Source organism: Filicampus tigris, chromosome 15, assembly GCF_054856515.1.
Source record: "Filicampus tigris isolate MCC_2025a chromosome 15, RoL_Ftig_1.0, whole genome shotgun sequence".
NCBI classification, from domain to species: domain Eukaryota; kingdom Metazoa; phylum Chordata; class Actinopteri; order Syngnathiformes; family Syngnathidae; genus Filicampus; species Filicampus tigris.
The window spans coordinates 15,266,761-15,284,940 of record NC_141231.1 but is presented as its reverse complement, the minus strand read 5'-3'; the positions used below and the strand labels follow the sequence as shown (position 1 = coordinate 15,284,940).

The 18,180-nt window shown below is 43.2% G+C and overlaps 1 protein-coding gene across 1 annotated transcript in view; it reads right to left on the bottom strand.

Moving 5' to 3' along the window:
* Positions 1-347: 347 nt before the first annotated feature.
* Positions 348-18,180, bottom strand: part of LOC147135721 (transmembrane protein 132D-like) — a 30,878-nt gene continuing 13,045 nt past the window's right edge. Inside the window, exons 4-10 of the mRNA XM_086054212.1 lie at positions 17,818-17,989; positions 13,156-13,299; positions 8,298-8,506; positions 6,839-7,013; positions 5,905-6,018; positions 5,624-5,815; positions 348-3,590 (exon numbers count right to left, since the gene is read on the bottom strand). Coding sequence (XP_085910338.1) covers positions 2,154-3,590; positions 5,624-5,815; positions 5,905-6,018; positions 6,839-7,013; positions 8,298-8,506; positions 13,156-13,299; positions 17,818-17,989 — 2,443 coding nt within the window. The 3' untranslated portion in view covers positions 348-2,153. The remainder of the gene's footprint in view (positions 3,591-5,623; positions 5,816-5,904; positions 6,019-6,838; positions 7,014-8,297; positions 8,507-13,155; positions 13,300-17,817; positions 17,990-18,180) is intronic.

The following is an 18,180-nucleotide window of genomic DNA, read 5'->3' as shown; positions in this document are numbered from 1 at the left end:
TAGAATTATGGCCAAAAATTTTAACCTTGCTTTCATTGAACACATTTTCCCACATTGCTAGGGAGATTTTTTTTTTTTTTTTTACTATGGCCGATGAAACTAAGGTCCAATTCCAGATAAGTGGTTGGCTTGCATTAACCATGCGAATTGTGCCAAACGAGTCAAGCGAATGATTGGCTCTGATGGGAAAAGAAAAAGGTTATAAAACCAACATGAAATAAAAATCTTTAAAAAAAAAAAAAAAAAAAAGGATAACAAAGCAAAAATCTTGGATAACTTTACTTGACTAGTTTGCCCACTTGTTGTTTACCTGTGTGAACTAAAAAGACATATTTAAACACGCATCGCGATGTTTACATTTTTATTGCACATGATGATATAAATACCTGCAACAAAAAATCAGTACAATAATAAAAACTTGACAAAGTGATAATGTTTTGACATGCTATATTACATATTACGTATGACTGTTTCAGCTCGTTGTTCACCTGCGTGGTTCACTATCGAGCACTCGCCATCGAGGCAAGATCGGAATCACCACTTAGCCCCAAGAGATGTTGGAGAGGACAAATTCCTATCTCGCTCTTCAGCTCTCTGCGGAGTGAGAAATTAGTCAATTTCTAAGGTGCGTGTTTTCGTAAGCAAAATGCAACAAGGCCCGGGGGGGGTTACCGGTCCGAGAGGTGCAGCTGTGGGGAATAAAAAGGGGGTATCAATAGTTGATTGTGTGAAAGCCCTTGCAATGAAGCGCCTCTTAATTGTTTCCTTCAGACTCACTCCTCTGCGCGGCGTTAAACCGACGCAGATTTAATATTGGCAAAGTCCATTTCACCGAATTATGACTTCATCCCCAAATCCCATTCGATAGTAATTAAATAATCAAATCCGACTGATTCATCGCAGGGCTTTAGCCGATAATCCAAATCATTCACCACGCGGCTTTCATGTGAATGACTCCACTATTGAAAAGCTTTTAAAACAATGACGGAATGAAAGCAAATTTCACTCCAGACAAATACTGTACATCTATTTGTCACTTCTTGGCAAGATCTCATTGGAAGCGCGCATGACATTTTCTTTTTGGGATGCTACATATAAAAAGGCATCGTGATGCATTTATATGTACGTATAAAATCTGTTGAATATGCATTGCTTTCATTCTAGAGACAAGAAGGTTAGACAATAACCATTACCTAGGGAAAAACGGGGGGGGGGGGGGTAGTTGGAACCCCAAATTAATTACAAAACTCAGCAAAGATTATATTTGCATAACATACTTTTCATTTCCATAAATATTTGCTGTATGTTAATGGGACGGATTGCTAAAATTAACATAACAAATGTCGCATATTTTCTAAGTCCGCAGGTGTTTTAGGGAGTCTAAAAACAAGGCAATAGATAAATAAATAAATAAATAAATAAATAACAATCATAATAATGCATTGCTTACAAAAAAATAATAACAATCTCTTCTATTCTGCATCTGTCCTCATTTATCTGCAGTGTCTACACAGGTGTTCCAATGTAGGAGAAAAGTTTTGAGCTGTAAATGTAGAAATAAGTCAATGTTTTTGTATTTACAGAACCCTTATTCCAGGTACATAAACAATCATTTTGTATTTAGTGCACAAATATTGGCTGTCTTTACAGACTTTCCTCATGTCATACACTTTGTGGGGCATCGCGTTGGCCTATCGGTTGGCACATCGGCCTCACAGTTCACATTCCCACGCTTCTACCCATATTCCAAAACAAGCTAGGTACCTCTAAAGTGTGCATACTAGGGATGAAACGATTCACTCGAGCCTCGATTCGATTTTCAGTTGCCGGTTTTCAATTCGATTCGATTTTTTAAATGCTTGTCTCACATTCGAAATGTGTCGGCATCTGGCATCTGGAATGAAAAAAAAAGTTTCAAGACATACCATTTTCTAGATGAATTTAATCAACTCGATTTTCGATTCATCGAGTCGATTAATCGGGGCAAATCGTTTTGAACTCGATTTTCGATTCGACGTTCGATCCCTAGTGCACACTGTACGTAAGTGTGAACGTGAGTGTTTGTATGTGCCCTGTGATGTAGCCGCCTCTCATCCAATGTCTTGACAACTAAACACTGTACATGCTTCTGTGGGTTTGAACACCCCCAAAACTCACTGGGGCTCCCCAAGGGGTTTGACGACAGGCCAGGGCATGTCAGGTCGTGGAATTTGTGGCTCAGTAGGGGGCACCTGCTGCTGTGGCTGCTGTAGCAGCTGCTGCTGCTGCTGCTGCTGCTGCTGCTGGTTGGTCCAGTTAAAGTCCACACCGTTCTTCTTCAGCGCAGCCAAATGTTTGATGTCCAGCGTGGTGAAGGTGGTGAACTGCACTTGGTTCCTCTTGCTGGTGGGCGAGCGGAGAGGCTCGCTTCGGTGAGGCCTGGCCAGCAAAGTGGCCGAACGGTTCGCCATGGGGTCGACGAGCTTTCTCTGCAGCTGCTGCTGGGAGCCGGTTCTGCTGCGCCCCAAGGTGGCCGTTCTTTCGGGAACGGCCGCGGCGGGCGGGGTGTTGGCGGCGGTGCGGTGGCCCTTGGCGTCGGCGGAGCGGCGGGTCAGCGTTGACACCTGGGCGGGTGCGCCCGAGGCTGCGGGTTGCGGATTGTGGCTCGCTAGCCACACCCAGTCATGCTTATGATCCTTTGGGTCCCCGCCGGGTGTCGGTCCCGCTTGTATAGGGGTCTTGTGGTTGCGGAAACAGAGCCTGTATGAAGCGCAGTTCAGCAAAAAACCCAAGATAGCTATACACAACACGCCCACTAAGGAATATATGCCGATTTCCAAGTCGGACATGGAGCGGAATGTACGTATTAGGTCACTCTCAATGACTTTGGGGGATTTGGTTTTGGGAGGCTCTTTCTTGTGCGAAACATCCGCTTTAGAGATGCCTTTGTTTGGAGGTGAATTTGGATTGTCGAGCATGTTGCCAAAGCCTCTCGTCTGTCCTCCTTGACCAAAAACACTAGCTGAAGTTTCGGCGGATCCGGCAGTGCTCGAAGCTCTCTCGACACCGAGAGTAGAAGTGGCCATGAATTGAGAACTTTGTGTAGCCTTGCTGGTCCAAGCAACGCGTGACTGCACAGTTCTGGTTAGCGGTGTGGTCGTGGCGCCAGTTTCTGGTATGGTCCCAAAGCGATCTTTATTTGCATCTGTGACTAAACGCTCTGACGTCACCGTTGTTTTAAGATCGCCTGCCATTTCTGAAGCACCCCCATTGTAATCGCTACCGTTGTCTTTACCGAGGCCGTCCTTTCCTCCAAAAACTCGGCCGCCACCCTGGAAGTTCATCCGTAGGAGCCCCGAGCCCACCGCCAGCTTGCTTTTCCTCTTGGATTTCTGGCATTCCTCGCAGATCCTCAACTCCACTCTGACCAGAGCCCCTTGGCCCTGGCTTTCGCTTTGCGCCACCACAAACGTGGACCCGGGCGTGCGGCGAACAGTCGCCACGGACTCATCCGGGGTGGAGACTGTTAAGGAGTAGATACTGCGGTCAAAGCTCGCCAGGGGGACGACGGCGCCGTCGCTGAACAGCACCCAGCAACTGACGGCGGCTTCCTGGGAATAAGAGAGCAAGGAATAGGTCAGAACACTCGGTCGAGACATCCACTTTAGGCCCCGGGCCTTGAGTTTGACACGAGCGATTTGGGGTTTTGAGTAAATCCAAGATGCATTTTTGTTGTCAACCGGATTATCTGCGGGAAACAAGTCTGAGCGGGGATTTCAACCCAGAGTCTTTGGCTTTTGAGACGACCCAGTCATTGCCCGAGTATCCTAAATAGCCTATCCTGATGTCTTTACCCTGACACTCTAGGGAGTGCTATAGCCCCGTAAAAAAAAAAAAAAGTGTAATTGTACCAAAGAGGATACGCCTGCTTCGCAAAATCTGCAGTAACAAGAGCGGAATCGGTCACGCTGATCACATCAGCACACAATGGCCTATTTCCTGCGGCTAATATGAGCCACCGGGGGGAACCGCAGAAATAACCTATATTTTGGATTTGAATACATTAAAAAACGGCCCTGAGCAGATCGTTAACAGCTCTCCGTGGTAGACACAGTTGGCCGGTCATCTGCGCTCGGTAATGCTTTATCCTCGACATGGGCGGAGGCGGAGACGAGGGCCCGGACCGGCCACAGAGGCTGCGAGCGAAGCGAGCCGTCAACAGAGTCGTCCGCCGCCCAGCTCGGCACGCTAGCCGCGGAATGATTGTGGCGACTGTGAACGCGGCGCGTTCGCATTCCGAGAGATAAAGGGAGAACATAAGTGATTTGACATCCCCAAAGGACATCGTCACAACAGGCTACCCGGCGGTGCTTTATGTTCAATTCTTGATTTTAGAGGACTTTAATGACAGTGCTGGAAAATGTGAATAATGCATGACAGGTTTAAAGTGCTCGGAATGTTACGTTCATAATTCCTCTGCTTGCTGTGCAGGAACTCTGACTGGAGATGACTTAAATGATTATGGCTATTACGGAAAATTGGGTCATTTCTTTTCATTTTTGCCTTTGACTTATGGACCTTGAAATGTTGGCTAAAAGCTTTGCGATGACCTTCAGAGACCATAAATTGTGTCTTGTGCCTTGGTCAAAAAACTTCTGGTCTCAACGTGACTCCAGAGACATTGACACCGTCGGACAATTTGGAGTCTTCTCCCTTCTGGATTTCATGAAAATCCAAATTTACTCTTTGAATAGTGCAAGTCTTCCATCATACAGGATCGGATTTCTGCTGGTCTCTTCGTTCCCGACAAAAACTGAAATTGGTAAAAAAATGTTTAACATGATCAAAAAACGGATATAAGGTGTGTTCACCCCCAAAACCCTTTCACATGGGACACTTTGTACAATCAAGCTGCCCCGTGATTGGCTGTTGACTATGGTAGCCCAAAAGAGTCCAAATTAAATCATCAAAAACAACATTTTGAAATAAATCCTATTTTGAAAAATGACAAATAGAGAATATGGCCATTAAATTGTAAAATAAGGTAATATTATTATAAGACTCTTTAATATCTATTTTTTTTTAATCATTTCATTATAGTTCAATATTTCATGATGATTATTCAAACAAAATCATTTTTAAAATACATGTGTATTTTACGAGATTTTTTAAGATTAAAAAAATGTTGTTTTTTTTTTTTGTCCCTTTTTATTTCATAATGCCCCCATTCCACAATGGCCTTTTTATTTCGCAATGCCGTTTTTCAGCTCAGTGACTTGCTCTGTCAATCAAGTCACTTGAGGCAGAGCCGGTTATGTGATTGGCTGGGCCTCAGACTTGCTCCCACAGATTAAATAGAATTGGCTAGACTAGAAATCCATCCGTCCATTAACTTTCTCTCCAGTCCTCTTCGGGGGTCACGGGGAAGCTGGGCACACATTGGGTTATTCACCTGTCAATAAACAAGATGGACACGTAGAAAAGAGTCTGCCGCTCACACTTATGAGTGAGTACACATTTTTTGGAACCGCGGGTCAGAGAACCCACAGACAGCCCACCCGAGCACACAGAGAACACGCAAACCCCACACTGAAAGGCGCAAACAATTTAACGCTCCAAGCCTCGGAATTTTCCACTTCCTTGCCTGTTTGAGCCGCGTGATCGTCTCGCGGGTGGTCGCCACGGCAACAACGGCGCCGCTGCCCGCCGGGCTGGGCTGCAGGGACAGCGAGAGTCCGGACACCAAGCGTACTCCCAACTCCGTCACACTCACTTTATCATCCGCCACTGTGACCGCCTCCTCGGCTAGGACCGACGACGTGAGCGGGGAGAGCACCTGCAGAAAGCCACGTCTCATTAAAAAAACAAACATGTCTACGGACATGTTATGGATTTGTTGCGTGAAAAGCGTTTTGTCTCACTCACTTGAACGGTCGTGTTGCCCACAGCTCGCCCCTGCAGCACCTCCCCATCCTGAACCCTGGCCACATCTGGGTCCGCCACTTTTAGAGAATAGCGCACCAGATTGGTCACGTCCACCTATGAATCAAACCAGAGAAACAAAGTTATCCTTTTCGAACGATAGCAGGTTTCGCAGCGCATCGGATTGCCCCACGGAATAATGCAGACGGCAAAACTTTTTCACTCTTGTTTGGTGTTCTTTGGCGGATGACGGAAGTCCTATCGGGAACAAGGAAGAACAAAAGCTGTTTTGCAGCGTATTCTTTCAAGAAATGCTCAGGAGCTTTAGTGGGAGAACCACAACAGCCTGGCACTTCCCCCCTCATAATAATAAGAAGAATTTCTACGAAAACTCTTACTCCTAATAAGAGTCAAATTAGAAGCAGGATAAGCAGCTTGAAGCGTCACTCCCGACGTGTTTCTGAGTTGCGTCTCCTAGCAAATTACTCGTGTCTTCAAAATCATTTTCTCGGCCCTGTTTTATTAGTTATTTTACAATTCGAGGCGTCACAAGATGGGGAAAATAACGGTGTCAAATGTCGCTGTTCTGCTCGTCATTTTTCTTTCCACAAAAAAAAAAAAAAAAAAACGTTTTCTCCGCGTTTTGGTAAAAAAAAATTTTTTAAAAAGCGTTTTGGTGAAAAGAACCACATTCCAGTGTCGATTATAAATGAAAGGCATAAGCTGGAGGAAAAATAATATTTTATATTTAATATTTTGTGGGTGTTGAAAGATCAACCTTCCAAATGGGTTTCCGCTGTCAAAAGTACATCCAACGGAAAGACGCATTCCTGCAACAGTCGAATAAACCCCCGAACGCAATATTACGCGCGGCAACTTGTTTTTCTTTCATTAAGTAGTTGCGCTGCGTATGTTTGCTTCAGGTCAATATTTTTACCTGCCAATCAGGACCCAGGAAATAATCAACCGGCTTCGCCCCAGTTAGCATGTCTGGCAGCGCATCCGAATTGGCTTGGAAGGGTGTGAGCACCCTGAGCGAGGAATGCTGATACTGTAGCATGCAACCCCTGCCCTTGCGCATCTCCTCCTCCTCTTCGCTATTCCAGGTGGCTCTAAAACACAAGAAACAGTTTCGCAATATCAGAGCAATGTTGATAAAAAAAAAAAATGATTGGAAGGACATGCTAAAGATGCATCAGAAATGTGAGGCAGACGTGCTAATAGCTCTCGTAGCTCCCCTTCGTCTCGGACACAACATTCTAACCACTATCAGCTACTCAAAGGAACTCTAATCCCATCTCGATTGTGTGCGTTTGTAATTTTCGCAAACAAGCTCCCCGAAACGAAGCAAACCGAGATCCCGGTCTAAAGTGGAAGAGAATGACGACTGGGTCCTCTTATGAATGAACTTGCTCTGGAAATGCAAAAAGAATTAAGTCTTTGATTTTTTTGTTGTTGTTGTTGTTGTTGTTGTTGTTGGTCCGCTTTAGCAGGATTGAGTTAACACTCAGTTGGCTATCACCCTCTCAGGGCAAATATTCAATTTCTTTTCGAAACATTTCCTTGTGCGAATTCAAAGTTACAGTTTGCCTACGAGGAACCTTTGTTTAGATTTGTCATAATGTTTTAAACAAAACACAAGTTCCAACCTGAAAGTAACGTTGACTGACATTGTTATCCGTTCTATCAGGGCAGTTAAGTGCTTTTCTCCAAGCAAAAAACGATGAAGCCGTCTCCGTTTAGCGTAACTCTTCTTTTAAAATCCGCTTCGGTTTCACTGCCGTCCGGCACGCAGGGATGCACCAAAACAAACCCGGGCTGCTTTTTCACAGTCGATGGCCACAGAGACTTTGTCATATCTGACCTGGCTGTGTCAGTCGCAAAGTATTGAGCGATTCGGGATGTGAAAAGTAACCAAAATACTCCATTGTTACACTGTAGTAAAGAAACGGGTCATCGTTCGTATCGAGTGAAAAATAATGACGATACTGAACAGCACCGGGCAAAAAAAATCCACTAACCTTTATCTCCGGGGCATATGTACTTCCTCCGCTTTCCTACATCCCTAATGCAGCGCACGCACGTTTTTGTGATTAACTACCTCGTGTAGACAGGAGCTAAAAAAGCACTAAGATTGAACCCTTACCGCATACAACATTTTATACCACGTGGGATATTATATGTAATTATCGATGCGGATCAACGCAGTGGGAGTTATTCAGGGTCAGTAGAGCGAAGGTTAAGCACAGTAGCAGAAGTGTCCAAGTACGAGCACACCCTTAGAAGCGGACATTTTGATCGGGGCGACTTGCCTTGACCATGAAAACGAAGTCAAATTTGGATGAGGTGGAAATGGATGGAAGTCACCCCCCTCCCCCCCACAGAAATGTCCTCACTTTCGGTTGCTGGTCGTAATGGGGACTCTCCAGCCCTTGATTTGGTTGAGCTCGGGGTCGGCCACGTGGATGCGCAGCGGCAGGCGGGGCATCCACACGCTCATCTCCAGCTGAGCGCTCAGGAAACCGTAAGTGAAGTTGATCATCACTCGGCTCTTCCCTCTTGACTCCTTGCCGGTGACAAACACAAAGTCGCAGCGCTCCGACGCCTACGCACAAAAAAAACAGGGGGGGGGGCTTCGTTCATCTATTCAAGACGGTCCGGGCATTTGTGTGATTCCGACTGTTTGGGGGGCAGTTTGTCGGCCACGCCCTTTCTCGCCCCGTCCTGCATCGCTAACGTGTTCTTTGGGATAAATGAACAAACACTGACTCAGAAATCTGGTTGAAAGTCTTTGGTGGGACCAACTTGGAGTGGCAATCACAAAGTAACTCACAATGACACGTTATGACGATATTTGGTGAAGTCTAACGATTTTTTTTTTTTTTTTTCACGATAGAGCGATTGTCCTAAAATCGTTGTTAGGCGATTTATCAGTCTTCCGGGTATCTAATTTTCCTTAGCAACCTTAAATGGCAAATCAAAGGGGACACCAGAGGGGTTACAGACTGCCTGCAAAAACAAAGCAGTATTTCAAAGGAAAGACTTTTTCCTCCTCGAGTTACGGATTAATCACAACAGGTCAGAAATTCCACATCTGCTCTTTGTGGAAAGCCATGAAACTTCAAAACGTCTTTGTGTTCTTACAGTGAAGGACGAATATCCTTCACTTACCACAATAGATGCCTCCGTTTCCAACATTGTATCTTGGCGAGGCAGTCACACGGTCTGAGCAGAATAGTTGGGGATTTTTCCCACTATAGTTGGTTTAAATTTCGCCTTAACTTTTGTACTTTGAATTCAATTAGTTTGAATGACTTTTTTAGAGCAAGTGTGTTAGTTTTGATTAGTTTTTGTTTCGTTTGAAAATCATTCACTTACTTTAGTTTTTATTCGTTTAGTAGTCATTTGATTCTTTTTTTTTTATATATGGAGTACTTGTGGCTAAGTATTGTGTAATAAAATTAACTACAATCCTCAAACCTTGTTTTTTCTGTAGCTACGGATGTACAGCGATACTAAAATAAATACAGTTGAAATGAACCCCAAAAGGCCATGTATGATATCAATTGGCAAAAATGATAACAAAGGAATTTTTTGCAGTAATTATATGCAGTTATTTTTGTTCGTTTTTTAAAGGTGAAATGAGGGCTGGGCCGATTATCGGCCGGGCCGATTATCTGTGCCGATTCCATTTTCAGTTAACTTCCTAAGAGATGCTTTTGACCTGGACTGAAGGGCCCTACTTTGAGCATCACCATCGTCCATACCCAGCAGATTGTACAATCTAGTTGCACGGAAACAAACCCATGCCTGGCACTGATTCTTCACTACGGCGAGTTGTGTAATAATAATTCAAAGTGACAAAAAGAATCCTAATTGGAACCTCCAATGCCCGGAATGGAATGCTCAGTGGTTGCTCCAACTCCTTAAGTCAACTCTAAATTCCCTCCCATTTTCACTTCCTGTATGTGTACTGACCAGATGTCCCAATACGTCAATCCAAGGCCGAAAAGATACAAATCCAAGTGCCTAGGGTACCAAGTTATAAGATACAATCGTCTCTTTGTTTTAACCGCAGGCACCGTCCATCTCCATGTTGCTAAATATAACGTAAGAAGTCACACTGGAGTCTTGATTAAACTGTGACTGAATGTAAATCAGCTCTGTCTTACGACCGCGAGTTTAGTGGCGTACTCTAGGTGGGCGCACCGGCGTCGCGGCCATTAAGCGCAATGAGGTGCGACACAGCAGTTGGTGTGTTTTATTTAAGATTGGAGGCCTATCTCCGCCGCCGCCGCCTCACTTATCTTAACAAACCAGTGGCTCCACAGAGGTAATTGGGAGAGCACTAGACTGGAGAATAGGGTGTAGCGCCAGAAGAGAGGGAAGATAAAAGAGGCAGGTGGAATAAAAAAAAAAAAAAAATGTGAGGAAACGGCAGAGGGAGGAATGATTTTTCGAGGTAAGTCAGTTTGAATCCCGGTGGAAATGCTGTGGAAGGCTGCCCATGAAGCTTTTTCCCCCCCCAAACATGTCAAATTACTTCCGCCAGAAAACCTCCGGTGCTCTTTGGTATTTTCTGATTTCCAATTTATTGGCTTCTCCAGTTGGAAATATAACACGTGACACGGTGCACAGGTCCACAGATGGAGAGCGGCAAACACATTCTGCAGCCCTTGTGCGATTCAGCAGAAGCAATTCCCTGAATATTCTCTTTCCACCTCACATCGGCCTCATGTCTCCATCGGTATAAACAAACCGCGACCGTTTTGTGCTGTTGTGCACTCTTAAAAACAGTTGGGTTAAAAATAACACATTTTTGGGGGGTCAAAAATGGACCGACACACAAATGGAGTCAATTTGAGCTACTTTCTTGCATTGTTTTGGACAAAACTACCCATTTTGGGGGTTGTTTTCCTGCAAAAACAACCAAGAAAGTCGGGTCAAATTGACCCAAGTTATGGATCGGTCCATTTTTGACCAAAAATTGTGTTATATTTAACCCAACTGTTTTTAGAGTGAGCTTGATTTCTGGCTCAAGCACACTATAGTTGCAAAGCCTCCGTCCACATTTCCTTAAACATGACGCATGATAAAATATCTTTGTTTCATTTTACTTTAGCTGAACTCAACTTTATTCTTAGAGCACTTAAAAAAAAAACTGCTGTAACAAAGCACTGTACAAAAGATTGAACATAAGACACAATAGCTAAATATAATGATGAGATTTAAAATATGAATGAAATGAATCTTTTTGTTTTTGTTTTGATACATTCAAAACATACAAAAAAAAGAGCTCCATTCACATTGATTGGTATGTAGAAAACAGCAGGCTTTAATTCACTCTTGTGGATAACCCCATACTCTGATTTTGTTATTCCAACACAAATATGACCATTCAAGGACGACACAAAACTACCTAACAACATTAAGTGCAAAAACTCATTTTGGGCACGTTTTCACAAAAATCAAATCACTCAAAATGTTAATATGTAATATTAAATTGAGTTGATTTGTTTGTCCTGCATATCATTCCAAATCTGCAAAAAAAAAATATGTATATGAGGCCTACTCACGTTGTAGTATAGGGCAGTATAATACCCAGTGTATGTGCAACCAAGCCATGTTTGCCATTTGGTGGTGATTGGTGATATCGCGACTTAAAGGTGAAGGCAGTGAGCATGCTCCTAAGTAGCCAAATTAAAAAAAAAAAAAAATGCAACTGCAGTGTAGCACACAGAGACCAAAAGCTGTATGTACCGCTAAATCCTTTAAGAGGAATATGCCTACAGAAAAGCTGTGGTTTCATGCTTTGCAACTTCATCTGATCATTGATGATTCGTTGAGAGGTCACTGATCCCACTAAGCTTAAGAGCCCATTCAAGGCCACAATATGAACCGGATTATTATGAACAGTGTCGCGTTTTAGAACAACCCCAAAAAAAAAAGCATTGTGAACAAATTCTCTGTCTCTTAGATGACTCATTTTAAACACAGCGACTTTCACCAAGCCAATGGCAATAGAAGACCGTAGAGGTCCTTATTTTTCTGTCTCGCTCACTTTTTCTCTGCTGCTGCTCTCCTGGTAACATGGAGCCATTATATAAAGGTCAACCCGCTGTGCTCATGGACTGAGGGCCGGGATGAGCACTCCGTAATACCTTGTGTGTAGGAGGATCCTTCCGTGTGTCACCCATTAAGAGTGGAACAAGTTCTTGGTGAGTGTCATCGAGTCACATAGCCACCCCCCCCGAAAAAAGAAACTTTTGTATTTGAGGTAAAGTAGGCTCAATAAATAACACACCGCACGGACTAATATTTTGTTGAATCCGCTTTACACTTATTAGCTTGTTCTGAGCCGACCTGATCATGTTGTGCTTTTTCCGTTGCTTCCATTTTATATGCTGCCTGGCAAATTTAAGCAGTTCCCCCTAATTAGCCTGGCTAGTAAATTCTTTTTTATACTCTGCTGTCCGTTTACAACGCATATCTCTAGGCACTTATCGCTACCCAAGCAAGCACGGGGAAGAACATACCCAAGTCCAACATGCTATGCTGCCTTCAACCTACGTAATTCTCTAAAAGGGAAGTCAAGCCAAACATTTTTTTTCAAGAATATGTTCTATGCTGGCCCACCAGTTGAAACAAGGCAATATGATTAATATGAAATATGAGTTTAGCAGCAAAATCCACCTGTTTTAAGGCATCTCCGGTGGCGGCCATTTTGTCACTTCTGTCGACTGAAAATGACATCACAGACCATTCAGGGCTCAGATAACGACCAATCACCGCTCACCTGTTTTCTGAAGCTGCGCCATGATTGGTCGTTATCTTAGCCCTGAGCAACTGTGATGTCATTTTCAGGCGACAGAAGTGACAAAATGGCCGCCCCCTGAGAAGGCTAACATGTGAATTGTGCTGCTTATCTCATATTGTTTCAACTAGTGGGCCTGCATAGAACATATTCTTGAAAAAAAATGTTTGAGTTGACTTCCTCTTTAAGAAAAGTATGCCTAATGAGGCGCACAAAAGTTTGGCGTTTTAATTGCCATACCGCATGACGACACGTGACCTCATCAAATCTCATGAGAGATGAAAAATGTGTTGACAACCACAGTATTGAAAACGTATTGAAACGTTGCGCTGGCTGCCGAGTACAATTTGGCTCGTTTGAAAGTTTAAAAACATGAGATATGATCCTTAAAAAGTACTAGGTAGCAAAATACATGTGGGGGTATTTGAATTTTTTCTTACCTTGAGCACCTCTTTGTCCGTGGACCTGCAGCTGATTATGCTGCTTACATCTGTGACGGAGCCACTGGCCTCCACTGCCAAAGTTTTCACAGGCACTTTCACCACTTTGCCTGTTAGCACGGCAGTATTCAACACATCTGTGCTCTGGAAGTGGGGGGGGGGGGTGAAAAACAGTGGATTAGTGTAATCATCTGATGAAAATAAAAGACATTAATTACTACACTATGTATTAAGTGGAGGGCTGAATGCACCGCACAAGTTCAATAAAGCTACTTAACATAGGGTCAATCACGTTTGCCAAAAAAAGCTCACAAAATTCCCGTCAACAATTTCTTCTTTGTTAGCACAGAGGCCACGGCAAGATATTAAAGGTTAGAGCCGAGCGGTAATGAAGAGCTATGGCTATAATCTCAAAGGTTTCCCTCAATACACAGGAGGAGCGTTGTGCACCCTTGGAAAGATGCGTAGACATCTTGTGAGTAAGACCAAAGTTAAAAAAAAAAAAAAAAAAGAAGAAAAGCAAAGTTTAGAATTGTGAAGAATTCTACATTGTTGTTTCTCTCCCCCAGCCCTTGTGCTTCTTAGATATGATTTGAATGAATGGGCCGTGGATTGTCAATATGCAAAATGGTGTCAGCTGTCTGTGACAATTGATCACTGATTAACTGTTAGCTTAAATATCAGTGCATGAGATAAAAGTGACATTAGCAAAGAAACAAAGAAAAAGGCATTATCTAGTCAATTAAAGTCAGCTCAATGTTGCTTTTTACTTGGATTTGTCCCCGCTTGTATTATGAGTGTGTAAGGCAAGGTTGGTATTTGTGCATTTTATTTCATGCAACCCCGACGGCGGATGATATGATGAACGGTGACGTCTCGGCCATTTTCACTGTGTCGCCAAGGCTGACCCGACAATCTCTAAATTGTGAGATTGCAGGTGTTCATGTGCGCGCGTACACGTGTCTCATCTTATTAAAGTACTATAGTGTGTCACTGTGTCACTCTGGCGACCCCACTCAGAAAATCTCTGGCTCCGTCCCTGCACTTACGTGAGCCCAAAGTGAATGCTTTCTACATTGGAAAAATGACAAAATAACCTCCTTGGCAGACAACCAATAAATTTTACCTCTAAAAGGGAAGTTGTGTCATTTTGAACCCTGCCTCCTCATCAGCAGACACAGCTCTCTTCAGGCTTATACAATACATCCTTCTACACTGCAACCAAAGTTCTTTTTCAAGTGAGAATAGACAAAAAAAAAAAAAGTCCTTTGTGCAAATTAACGTGGGGGGGAAATCAACCCAAACATATTTTTCTCAAGAATATGTTCCATGCAGGCCCACTAGTTGAAGGCATTCTGATTAATATTGCATTTGCGGAATAAGGATGAATCCACCCCGTTTTTAGCCATCTCTGGGGGCGGCCATTTTGTCACTTTCTGTCCACTTGAAAATGACATCACAACTGCTCAGGGCTCAGGTAACGACCAATCACGACTCACCTGTTTTCTGAAGCTGAGCCGCGATTGGTCGTTACCCAAGTGTGTGACGTCATTTTCAGTCGACGTAAGACAAAATGGCCGCCCCCAGGGATGGCTAAAAACGAGTACATTTTGCTGCTTAACTCATATTCCACAAAAGTCATATTAATCAGAATTCCCCGCGTTTCAAATCGTGGGCCTGATGGGAACGTATTCTTGAAAAAGAAATATGTTTGGCATTGCTAAGAAGAGCCAATACATTCCGTATGCTGACAATTTGTCTTTTGGTTTCATACTGAGGCTGAGGAACACATTACAGTCGAAGTACATTTTCACACCAACCAAGTTAGATGTGAGCAAATCCTGAGTATTAAGGTATTAAGGATGTAATGCTAAATGTCATTCTTATTCTGTATATGTATACACACGGTATATGCAATTTAGATAAAGATCTTCAAAAGGTGTGCACCTGGATTACAAACCAGGCGATGTTATTCACAGCTCCACTTTTGCAGTGCCAATAATGAACCGAAACATGATTATATTTTTAATCTCCTGAAGCTTATGCCATCTTGTCTGCCGCGTCAAGTGTATCAATCAGCAGCTGGGCCAATGCGTACCAAGTAAATTGCCATCAAGACAGTCTGATCTGGCTTTATTTTCAAACTTGAACGAGTCCTTCAACACGGCCTCGCGGGTGCTTTCCGGTTAATAAGATCTATGCCGTTTTAATTTTTTTTTTTTTTTTTTTTAGACGCTGTGTCTAAGAAGCTAAGGCTGATCAGCTTTTTGATTTATCTTTTTTATTTATTTTTTTCTCCCGGAGACGGCGCGTGGCGTGAAGTATCAAGCAGCACTCGGCAGATGTTGCCCGCCCGCTTCGCAATCTGAGCTCGGTCGGCTTGACAGCTGCTGACCGCAATTTCAAAAAAGACATGCTCTATTAGAGCCCGCGACACTGACCCAAACGTAAGCCAGTGGATCAGGGCTAGGACAAAATCAGTAAAGCAATGTCAGCCCTGTAGGCCATGTCGCGTTTACGGCGCTTCGGTAACAAAGTGTTGTCACTTCATTTGCATATTTCGTATTACATTTGGACCCGCTTGTTTGTTTAATTTTACCCACCATTATGTGGAAGGACGATGAGCTCGGGGAAAAAAAAAATTGCGTTGGGGGGTGAGGGGACAAAATACCTACCCACTCACAATCTTCTGTTCTTACCGTCTTTGTGTGCATGAGTGGCGGCCATCCAAGCCCCAAGACCGAGCCTGAGTTTCTGGTCCCTCCACTGCTTAAAATCCTCCGACTTTCCGACTTGTGCACCCACTCACGGTAATTTCTTCTGAAAAGCACCCCCTTGACCATCTGTCTACTTTTTGAAAGCCTCTTCAGCTACCCTTTCATTTCCGCCGCAATGCTACCTCTTTCCACCCACCTGAGCAATCCCTCCTTCTCCCCGGAGATAAAAATCACATCAAAAACTCAAAGGCCACAATGACGTAAACAAAAAAAAACTCTAGTTCTTTCGTCGTCTCAAAGGAAAATGTTGTTCACAACAATATGTTTTTTTGTTTTTTTTATCTTCATGAATGCTTGTTTTTGTTTGTTTTGATTTCATGTACAAGCCCCCCTGCCGCTGATCATTTTTTATTTCAAAAATCAACTCTTTTCTATCTAATGTCGGTTCATTTTGAATGAATAGAAAAATAGTGTAATGGATAACATGCAACCACTTTGAGTATAAATTACAAAGATTGCGAAAAACAAATATATGACTTCAAGCAAACTTGACTACCGCAATGTACTTTTTACTGAACTCCCCCAAAGTACTACTGAGAGACTAAAACTTAGTCAAAACTCCACTGCTTGGTTATCAATGAGAACCGGGAAGCAAGAGCACATCAGTCCCATTTTAGCTGCACTACATTGGCTTCGTGGAACATCTTGAATTGGCGTCAAGATCCTGCTCCTTGTATAGAAAGCGCTTCATGGGTTTGGATCAAATTACATCGTCAGCTGCTTTATTCACTACCAGCCTCCAAGAACACGCCAATCATCTGCTGATGGTTTGATGGAGGTTCCCTACAGCAGTCAAAGAAAAATTGTGCATGCGATAATATACGATACGATAATTGTCACGATATTGTGGAGAGGTTGGCGATGTATAAAAAGCTCACGATATTGTAAAAAAAAAAAAAAAGAGCTCATAAAAAAACATCACAATATTCATTTTTTGTACATAATAACCGCATTCACAACGAAATAGGCGTGGCCAGTCATGGGTTCCTACTGGCGATTAGCGTCAGTCTTAAACATAGGTGGCATCAAATTAAACTGCACTAATAAATTAACCACCAGCGGGTGCTGGAACTGCACAAATGGAAAACAACTTGGGCTTTTAAAGGGATTTGCTGCTATTAATATCGTGACATGATGACGACGATATACCGTGGCAATTTTAATATCGCGATATCACGATATTGCCGATATTGTGACGTCTCCTCCTTTAGTTGTTCTTTTTTTCTTTTGCTGTGGATCACTGTGGACCATCATCATCATCATCATCTTCTTCTCTTTCTTCTTTATCATCATCATTATTATTATTATTATTATTATTGTTGTTGTTGTTCCAAAGCTGCACACCTATTGGTTTTGACCTTTTCCTCTCCATGTTTTCAATAAGTATTTTGACATTTGCCATCATTTCCCAGGACCCGCCAAGCCCGCCCCAAGCCTGGATCTTTAATACAGAGTGCAACTCCACAAGGGGGCATAAATTACTCATATAAGCGCCCGTGATTGACATGCCATGATACTCTGCCCTGTGCAGATGCACAAAATATACATAGCAGAAACTGCCACTGTCTCGAGCCGCGTATCCTCAACTGTTATAGTAGGAGTGTATACTGGTAGTTTAAAAACAAAATGTCATTGACTCGCTCGTTTGTAACCTTGACCTACCATGTACTGAAATTAGCACTTTGTAGTATTGTATAGTGAATGAGTGGCATAAGGTAGAAAATCTGCCTTGAACACCATCCATTTAGCATTCAACTGCAACAGCCTCATTGGCTCCATATAACTGAAACAAGGCAGTGAGTGCCAGGCCTTTTTATGACAATCCCACAAGAGTCTTAAATGCACCACGTAATGTGCCAGTGACTCACACAAGGGCGTGTCTTACCATGACCAGAGGGGCCAGTCCCACGTAGTCTCTCTGCGTGGTGTAGATGCGCATCTGGCCCACATCCCTGACGTTCCCCGGCTGATCGAGTCTCCAGGAGATGGTGTGGGTCTCAACCAGCTCTGAGACGTCTTTTGGCACAAAGTCCAATTGGAGAATTTCAAGAAGACCTCTGTTGGAGAAAGTCACATTGTAATCGATGCTGCAGAGGAAAATGTTTTGTAAAGATTTATCTTGGTCTCGTCTTTTATATCACAAAAAAAAAAAAAAGGCATTTGAACTGGGGTGTGTAGACTTTTTATATCCACTGTATTAGCGAGAGTCATTAAAGCACATTGAAAAATACTTTTCAAAAGGCCAATA